Source organism: Stigmatopora nigra, chromosome 8 (genome assembly GCF_051989575.1).
Source record: "Stigmatopora nigra isolate UIUO_SnigA chromosome 8, RoL_Snig_1.1, whole genome shotgun sequence".
Lineage (NCBI taxonomy): Eukaryota > Metazoa > Chordata > Actinopteri > Syngnathiformes > Syngnathidae > Stigmatopora > Stigmatopora nigra.
In genome coordinates this window covers 10,111,002-10,121,430 of record NC_135515.1, presented here as the reverse complement: position 1 = coordinate 10,121,430, position 10,429 = coordinate 10,111,002, and the positions used below count along the sequence as shown (strand labels likewise).

Sequence of the window (10,429 nt, the reverse complement as noted above, 5' to 3'; positions counted from 1 at the left end):
ACTGAGTCTGGATATCCCAATCTGCAGCATCCAACAAAAGTGATTGGTCTAAATTCGCATTAGCCCCGCCCACTGACATTGACTGTTACGTAAATAGCCTTTTTCCAAATTGTATAGTATTTTTGTGAGGGTGAATCATAAATAGTCATAAAAAACAAGACTGGACGCTAAAAACCCCGCTGATACATTTTAATTTACATTATAATTGTACACTTGCACACTTATTGATGATTCCCCACTCCCATTTATCCTTCCTCGGCTAGGTCAGATGGAAATGAAAAGACTAATTTCTTCTCGTTCAGGACTACTTTCTTGTTCACGGTTTAAAACTATATGTGACTAGTGCAATTATATATTGGAAAAAAAATAAGTCTTTATGATTAATGTTATCTGGAAGCAAGAATTTAGGCGAAAAACAAATGACGTCACTTCCGGGAGACTGGGAAGAGCGCATGACAGCTGGCATGTATTCATCAGGGGACGTTCAAGATGCTTCTTAATTAAAGGTATGTGAAATGGTAATGTCTAACTAATTTAGACGATTTGTCGGAATAAGGTTCTTAGCAATTTATTAATAGTACGTTTTTCTAATACGGATCCAAAATCTATTGTTTTTCTATAGTATTACATTTTCAAACCGTATGCATTCGGCAGTCACTGTCGTTTATGTCTGTCTATTTTTGCGATTATAGTTGAAATTATGTGGTGTATGAGATTATCGGTTTCAAAAGCGTACCAATGATGTCTTGGACGGGCCATCTTCGCACAATAAGGTGTCATTTTAAATGTCTTGTAAATTACATTTTTTTTAATATTTCAGCCTAAAAAGAATGTGACATTTAATCCTGACATAATTGAAGAAATGACAGGTTTCGTTTTCTCGCGGTCATGCTTGCAGATGGTCCATTTATTATGCCAAACAATTTGATTGTTGGAAAAAAACGCATTTTTGTTAAAATATTATATTGTTAGCGATGTGTATCGATTTTGTGCTTTCCACATTTGGTTTTAATCCAAATCGGTGATTAATGGTGGTTGTATGAAGGTATGTCAAATTGTGATATTTTTAATTGGGAAGACCATTAAGCCCAGAATTCTTTTTGAATTTCACTTTTTTTTAGTTAGCCCATATTAATTTTACAAAATGCATTTTTTTAAATTAAACAATTTATTTGATGATTATTAATGTAAAACTGTCTGCGCAGAAGGGACCCAAAAAATTATGTAAATGTAAGAAGTACCTAAACTTCTCTTAATTAATTGTAAAAAAAAAGGGCCTCCATAAATATAGTCATTTACATTGTCAATTTTTTTGACAATGGAAGAACAAGAGTAAGATCATTTCTCTTTTTATATGCAGTTTATCCTCAACTGCTGTCTTGTTGATCCAATCGACCACCACCTATGCTGTCTACAGAGAACCAGAATTTACTGTGATAAGTAAGTATTTACCAATAATTTACTCTCATCTCTCTCATTTCATTTTCTGAACCACTTTATCCTCATTAGGGTCGCAGGGGGTGCTGGAGCCTATCCCAGCTAACTGCCAGAAGCAGGGGACACCCTGAATCGGTGGCCAGACGATTGCAGGGCACTCTAAACAATAAAAAAATGCCATTGAGGAGAATACACGTAAAAATCACGAGTCGATGAATCCGCAATTGCTGAACCATTGCAATGTGTGGGTCCATTGTGTATTTTATAGAACAATACACAATTATACTTGCACATTATCTCTTTTATATATATAAATGCTACTGCTGTGGTGATTTTCCATAGATGGACCCGTACAGTACAGATTGTAGCAATTTAGTATGTGCGCAGTTCCCTGTGTGCAAATGTAAGACACCTACTGTAATTTCTTGTGGTGTGTTAGTTTGTGCCAGTTGTATTAGTCTTCCAGAAAATTTAGCTCCCAGTTTGGCAGAATAAGCATACAATCTTAAAACTGCAGAGACAGAGCTGCTTGCTTTCAGACATTACCACAATTTACCAGCAGGCCACTTGATTAAATCAGATATTGTAATAAGAGCCTCCCACTTATTTATTTGATGGACTACGACTGCTACCTAATGGATGCCTTTATAGAGCAGATCGAAACTGAAAACGTTAATATTTATCACTCTGACGGACCGGCACCAGATGGCTCGTGTACAGGTACCGGTCCATGGACCAGTGGTTGGGGACCATTGACGTATATCACAGTAAACAATACCAAAATGTAGTACTGTGCTTTAAAAGGGATAATATCATCCTTTTCACCGGCCATTTTGTTTCGTCATTTTGAAGTTGACTGATTTAGACTACCGTGCAGTTTAGCAGTGATTTGTCCACATAGGCCAGACGTGATGACAGGTATTTACAACTTGAGTATTTTAGCCAGTTGCACTCAATACATGTCCTTGCTTCTATGTATAATAAGTCATTGACCTGTCCATTACACAAACTACTTATCTAGGTCAGGGGTAGCAAACACCAATGCTAGATGACTTCAAGGTGGTAGGTCATGTGCACTGTTTTATGATTCCCGTCATTCATGCTCACAACAACATCTACCACTATTGTGACTTAATGCTGAGTCATGCCAGTGAGTGTGAGAGGCTCTTGGAGAAAAACACAGTAGAGATATAAAATAATGGAAATTTCACTCTGGCAACTAGTGAGTTTACTATGTGAAATATTTATTCGGGTATAATGCGCACACGTGATTGACGCGCACCCATAATTTGTGACGAAAAATTGGTATACATTTTTTGTCACTTTTTCTCAGCACACACCGGTACTGTTAAAACAAACTGCCAGTATGAACACAATTCTCAAATGAAATGTACAATTTTAACTCCTTAAATTCTAATTCATCATTGCAATATTTAAACATTTTCAAAGTCGGAGTCATTATCATCATCAGATTCACCAAACACTTGATTTCATCCCTCTCGAGGGGTCTTCGTAGAACAGGCTCTCGTGCCCCATCTGGTAGATAAAGTCAGATTTTACGTCTCCCATTAAAGGGGACTTTTTCACCAGAGGAGGGCAGTTTTTTATCGGGATTTGGTCATAAAAGCGAAGACCTCGGATATAACGCGCACCTGAATTTTGCGAATGTTTTGATACAAAATTGTGTGCGTTATACTTGAATAAATATTTTATATATGTTGAATCATTGCTACTATATTCTTGTTATGTTAAAACAGGCTGTTCAGAAGACAGAGCAATGGAGATGTCAGTGTCTGTGGACGGCCGCTCTTTTGTGGAGGTGATCAATGAAAAGTACAGTCCAGAGAACTTTCCGTGCCGTCGAGGCCCAGGCATGGGAGTTGTGGTGGTCCCCACTGCATCTCCGCAAGGTTCTCCTATGAAAGGTGAGACAATGGCATGAAGTATTGACCCCCTTCTCCAATTCAATGTTGTTGTTTTTTTCCATGCTTTCCTGAGTTCAATTTTTAAGCTTATGAAATGAATGTGAATAATGAAAAGTAATTTTTCGTTTCGATTTCAGACCGTCTGAACTTACCAAGCATACTGGTGTTGAATGGATGCGGAATCAGCAGAGCAGGAGACCAGAGCGAAATTGCTGCCTTTTGTGCCCATGTCATGGAGCTGGACCTGTCCCATAACAAGCTGCAGGACTGGCAAGAGGTGCTGTCTCTGGGTTTGTCGATTTATTCACTTTCAGTATTCCCAAAAATCATTAAGGAAAGGGTGATGCAGCCTGTTTGTCTTTGTAATAATAGCTTAACTCTCCAAAGTTGATCCTATACATAGGTTTATTTTCCAGGTCCTTCTTTTTTAATGAGTGCACGATACAGTCAAGAACCACAACATTTCTCAAATCAACATTCCATCTTTTCAGATAGCTCAAATTGTGGCAAACATCCCCAATCTGGAGTTCCTTAATCTAAGCTCCAACCCCCTAGCAGGGAGGCCTCTTGAGCCACAGTGTGCTGAAGCCTTTTCTCGGGTCCGACGTCTCGTCCTTAACAACACCCAAGTGTCTTGGGACATTGTGATGGCGCTCACTCGTGAGATACCAGAGTAAGGAATATTGCAGTATTCTAATGATGGACGCATGGTCTGTCAACTCTGTAATTAAGGGTAAACCTTATCATTGAAGTAACCAAAGTCCTCCTGCAGGCTTGAAGAATTGTTCCTGTGCCTTAATGAGTACAGTGGCGTACGAGGTTCCAGTGAGGCTTGTCCCAACCTCCGCCTGCTTCACATCACAGACAACAGTCTACACGACTGGGCCGAAGTACGCAAGTTTGGATCAATGTTCCCTGGCCTAGACACTCTGGTCATGGCCAACAACAACTTGGCGTCCATACAGGACAGCCAAGATATCCTGCAACGCCTTTTCCCCAACCTTCGCAGCATTAACCTCCACAACTCAGGTGAGTGCCTCTTTGTTCACTCTAATTATAGTGGTTTCTAAATCGAATCATTTAACAATGGTGGGTGTTCACTCACAGACCGAAACTCAAAAAGTTTGCAGTCTCAATAGAGTGCTTTAGCCACCCTTAATCCAGGCAGACTTTTCACCGATGGCATTATTACTGTATTTTCAAAACAAAACCCTGTTCAAACAAGATTAACATTAAGTGTTTAGGGGTACGTACCTTTCCACAAATGTGGTATATTAGAAGTGCCATATCAATGGATTGCAGTGAGGTGTTTTTCATTTAACTCTGAGAAGTCAATCAAATGGCTGGATTGATACTTCTAGAACTGTCGTAATATCCTAAAAATAGCTGGTAAAATTAGCAAACATGTCATAGTATCCAGAAGCTTCTTGTTATTTACAGCAGATCCTTCACCAGCTGACTCATGAAGCCCTGCACAAACTGTATCTGAGGAAAGTGTGTGCTCACTCTATTTTTAGACATGCTTGAGAATAAAAAGCAACCAAAACAGTATTCAATTTACGTTTGTGAATCAACTTGTCCACTAGGTTCCTAGAAACAACTGTCTTATTCTAAGGAAAAAAATAATTAGAAACCTGACACACAAGCTCCACCCAATACATAATAGGGTCTGTTATGTAGTCTGTACATATTGGTGTAATACCGCTCTCAAAATATTTTGAGTTTACTGGTCATGGAGATTTACCAAAAACGCTATGGAAATTTACTGGAAATGTTCCTTGCCTATGCATTCCTACAAACCATTAAAAAGAAAATTCTCCATATTATATCTCCTTCAAATATGACTAGGTCTTAATCAATGGGAAGACATAGAGAAACTGAACTTCTTTCCTAAACTGGAGGAAGTGCGATTACAGGGAATCCCCTTACTACAGACGTACACCAATGCGGAACGGCGCAGCCTGATTATTGCACAGTGAGTTTTAAGAAAGAAAAATGCCACACAGGCACGGTGTCTATCCGATGGCTTTGTCATGATTTCGTGTCTTTAGGCTTCCCTCAATATCACTGCTAAATGGCAGTGTCGTGACTGAATGTGAGAGAGAAGATGCTGAGAGATTTTTCATCCGTCACTACTTGCACTGTCCCGAAGAGGAGCTGCCTCACAGGTACATTTATTCACCTGCTGAGCATAGAACGCTATCTCTGGGCACAGCTCAAGCAAACTGTATCTTCATAGCTAGTCTCGGCTTAACTGAGTGGTATAGTCACCTAAACTAATTCAACTCAGTACAAGATACATCTGTAATATGTAGCAGAATTTTACTATGTAGTTTTAACAGTACAGTTTGTAATACAACTGAAAGTATCTGAACAAAATACATTTCTGATCGAGGTCAGAACTTTAAAGAGGCCTGTTATTCTGTACATATCTGATTTTTTACTTGTGTTTTTTTTGGTTCATCATAGATACCATTGTCTTGTAAATAAATATGGAAAGTTGGAACCTTTGGCCGAGATTGATCTTCGACCACGCTGCCATGCTCAAATTGAAGTTCACTGTGAAGATAGAGTGGAAGAGGTCTGTCAGTTACACCATATTGATTGATTGATTACACTCAGAAGTACAATTTTGAGTTTTTTTCCATTGATAATGGTAGACCTTTACTCCATTTCCTACACAGATTCAAAAAATCAAAACAGATGGAACATGCACAAGAGCATTACTAATACTACAAACCGCAATTTTTTTTGCAGGTAAATATCCGTTTGGACCAGACGGTGGCTGACCTAAAGAAGCAGCTGGCATCAATTGTGCAGCTGTCTTCCAACAGCATGAGGCTGTATTACATTGCTAAGAACAGTGCTTTTGGCCCTGAAGAACTCAAGTACAATACACGAGCTCTCCACTCCTACAGTATCCAAGATGGTGATGAGATACTTGTTGTGCCCAAGACAAAGTGAAAAGCTTGCTTCTAGCTGACTCTTTTCTTTACTGAATGATTAACCGGATTCTTTATCCAACATTGGAAAAACACTTACAAAATGTCTATCTTCTAGCTTCAGAGGCTACCGGATAAAATGAAGAGCCTAAACCAAGATGGCCTTCATTCTGGGATCGCAACAGTGGAACGCAGTTGACTGCTGAGATGCTACTCTGGACAGGGTGATGTTTTTATTTACTGGATTTATCTTGAGTTTATGGCACTCATTAACGTGCAGGGTGTTGGTGTACAGTTAGTAAGATTCCGATGGGATAGCACAGCTGCACCTTTGCCGCATGAATACAACACCACGGATAAGCAAATATCAACATTTGCTTGGTGAATTGTGGCAAAAGCTATATTAAACAATCAAGGAATAGTGTTGGTGCATCATCTCCTGCATTTTACAGTAGTGACCAAAACATCTGTATCAATTCATTTTCTTTGTTGTTTTCATTTATGTTGCTGGATCTAATCCATGTTAATCGTACTCCAAACTACTTGAGTTTGACTACTTGAATTTAAATCTATAGTTCATATTCAAATATACAACATGCTGTACAGTGTCAGTTTTGGCATTTAATCCTTTCTAGAAAGTCCAGCTTGAATTGAACTGCATGCAATTCAAAGGAGTATTTTCCAATAGTTTCACATAGTATGTGTGATACACCCAAAGTCGTGAATCAAAAAAATAAAAATTAATAGTATTATTGGAGTACATTATGAGCTTAAGTATGCAAAAGACACACAAGAGAAACAGCACAAAATGTAGATGTAAATCTTGGAGTTGACTAAAATTGTTGTGCAAACTATAATATACGAGATGTCACCGCATTCTATATGCACTCAATGTATAATTTTAAAATTATCCACAAAGATTGATAAATTAAAAGTCACCATCACATTGTTCTTTATAAAAAAGCAATCAATATGCAATTATTGCAAACAGCATGACACCAAATCTTAATTTGTAATTATTTTAATCTCTTCACTAAAGGATTTATTACATACTGTATTTTTTACATATTTCTTGGGGTGATCTAATGAAACAAAAACAAGAAAGACCCTCAAACAAAAACTCGTCACTGTGTCCATGTGACCATAAGACTCAACCAATGCCGGATCTCATTGTTTTCTTGGGGAATTTTTTAGTCATTGTGTAACATACCCAAGTGTTGTCTGTGGGTGGCTATTGTTATATGCTGCCCTCTATAGGAAGATACGCAAACCAATTGGTTGAGCAAAGTGAGACACATTTTGTTCATTGGATCTTCCAATGAATAAAAGCCTCTGCATTTCAAACCTCACAATTGGAAAATCCATTGTATCTACTTGTAGCCATGAAATTGATACATCCTCTTTCATTTATAATATCACATGTTAGAAAGTAGCTCTAATGTTTCTATTTGAAGGATTCAGCATTAGATTATAGACAAAAAATAGGGACTGTCGATTCACAAGACATCTACAGTAAGACTTTTAATTACAGCTATTTATTACTTATTTAATCATTCATCCCAAAGGCTAATCTGCGCAATTTTCTTGATATTAGCCTTCTCGACAAATTTGTGAACAATTTGTCTACTTTAGCAGTTCTGTAGATCTTACATTTCTGAATAAAGTGCAATTATGGTCATAGGATGAAGTTAACTCGAGATGGTTTTATCTAAATTGGATGTGCTTGTCTATAATTGAAGTATTTCAACTATCTCTCCTCTAGTTCAAGATTAGTGTCACCCTTTAAATAGAAAGACTGAGTCATTACAAGACACGTGTCAACCTGATATTCATTGGTGAACCTCATTTTTCCATTGACTAAATGTATCCAATTTATTTAGTCAGATTCATGTAACAACGCAGACGAAAATTATGGAATCATGAGTCGCAGGGGGTGCTGGAGCCTATCCCAGTCAACTATAGGCACATGGAAATGGACAACTATTTATGATCACTCTCATTCCTGGGACAATTTAGAATGTTCAACCTGCCTACCATAAATGCATTTTGGGATGTGAGTGGAAACCGGACTACCCGGAGAAAAAACTCGCAAACCCGAGAAGAACATGCGAACGCCACAAAGGGCTGATCCCCCTGTGATCGAACCCCTGATCACAGAACTTTGAGGCCGACAAGCTGACCACTCGCACACTGAGTTTAATTTATTGGGGTATATTTTAATGCCACTCCCCAAAACATTGTGAGTGCAGGGTAAAGAAATGAATCAGGCCTGCTGTTTTAATACTTTGTCAATGAAGTGTAACCCACCCATTTTATTTCATCTTGAAACTGCTTATACTACTATATATTTATCTATGTATATATCAGTGGTCCTTAAACTGGGTTCGATATATATATATATATATATATATATATATATATATATATATATATATATATATATATATATATATATATATATATATATATATATATATATATATATATATATATATATATATATATATATATATATATATATATATATATATATATATATATATATATATAAAAATCAGGTGAAGACACACACCCTATATATATATATATATATATATATATAGGGTGTGTGTGTCTTCACCTGATGTTTATTAGGATTTTACACCCCTCATATCTAACAAACATAGCTTTCATACTTATTTAGCGTGTACATAACATATATATTAACACCACTGCTGCACTTGAATATCAGGACATGTAATAATAGAGCTCCTGTTTGAAGGTACAAAGCACCTTAAAGCGATACAGGTATAAAACATTATAGAGTGAGTGATAGTGGAACGAGTCCAACACTTGAGCGCTGTATCAATGTTGAGTTTGGACCCAGGTGGAATTGTCTGATAGATAGGTTAGACTACTATTAAGCATGTTTATTATTTTGTTAGGAAAGTTTTGGTGACTAAACCAAAAGTTGTTTATTATCCTTTTAATTAGCAACATCATAGGAGTCTTTTTTTGCCTTTCCATCTTCTTTTTTGTTGTTTAACAAAACAAGCAAATCTGTCTTTTTTTGTCTTTGGCCTGTTATCACTTACTGTTACCGCTGTCACAACCTTTGAGTGTTTGAACAAAAGTGTTTATCTGTAACATTAAAGATGTATGATGATGGAAATTGATGTTTTTGTTTTTGTTTTTGTTTTGAATGAATTGATCAGGTAGTATCGCCATTACCACTTGAATATAATTTACAGTGGTTATGCCCTGTTTAAATGATTTGGTCATCTATCACCATCAATTGCATGGTTGGGGATCAACATTGGAGGTATACTTTGGACAGTAACCAATGTGTTTTACATCTCATCTCATTTCATTTTCTGAACCACTTTATCCTCATTAGGGTCGTGTGGGGTGCTGGAGCCAATTCTAGCTGTCTCCAGGCCAGAGGTGGGAGACACCCAAACCCCAGAGCTGGGGGACCGACACGCCCACCACTTGCCCCAGCGGGGTGTGTATTATACATTAATTTAGTTTTTATTAACATTGTATTAATTCAAATTGTGCTTATATTTATATTATGTTTAAGTATTTACAAGTATAACATACTAAAGTAATCATAGGCCGCATGGCAGTTGAGTGGTTAGCGTGTCAGCCTCACAGTGGGTGTCCTGGGTTCAAATCCAGGTCGGTGGAGCTGTGTGGAGTTTGCATGTTCTCCTGGGCCAGTGTGGGTTTTCTCCGGGTACTCTGGTTTGCTCCTAAATACCAAAAACATGCATAATAGGCTGATTGGACACTTTGAATTGCCCTTAAATATGGGGCTGAGTGTGCATGGTTGTCCATCTCTTTCTTCCCCTGCCTCTGGCCAGAGTCAGCTGGGATAGGCTCCAGCTCCCCCGGTGACTTTAATGAGGATGAAGCTGTTCAGAAAATGAATGCATACAATGACCATTCCTATTATTAAGAATATAATAATTGCTAATATTTAAGTCCTTTTTAAATGACCAAAAATAGTCCCTGGCTCTTTAAAGACAGGTTTTCAATGTCAACTTTTGAATAGCTGGCCACTTTAATGACCGCGGTCCCTAAAAAATGCAGCATTTTTGTCCATGGAAGAAATCAGTGATGTTTACGTTCATCTCCATGACA

General features: G+C 37.6%; 1 protein-coding gene across 2 annotated transcripts; it reads left to right on the top strand.

The window, feature by feature from the left end:
* Positions 1-433: 433 nt before the first annotated feature.
* On the top strand, positions 434-8,264 carry tbcela (tubulin folding cofactor E-like a). Of its 2 annotated transcripts, XM_077722221.1 has the most exons (10): positions 434-506; positions 1,361-1,440; positions 3,195-3,362; positions 3,500-3,639; positions 3,854-4,035; positions 4,135-4,391; positions 5,211-5,337; positions 5,414-5,530; positions 5,832-5,943; positions 6,120-8,264. In XM_077722221.1, exons 3-10 carry the CDS (start codon positions 3,215-3,217, stop codon positions 6,324-6,326), a joined length of 1,290 nt encoding a protein of 429 aa, XP_077578347.1. In that variant the 5' UTR covers positions 434-506; positions 1,361-1,440; positions 3,195-3,214; the 3' UTR covers positions 6,327-8,264. The 2 variants fall into 2 exon arrangements, with proteins under 2 accessions (XP_077578347.1, XP_077578349.1); XM_077722223.1 differs by lacking the exons at positions 434-506; positions 1,361-1,440 and having other exon boundaries at positions 3,212-3,362; positions 3,500-3,652.
* The last annotated feature ends 2,165 nt before the right edge of the window (positions 8,265-10,429 follow it).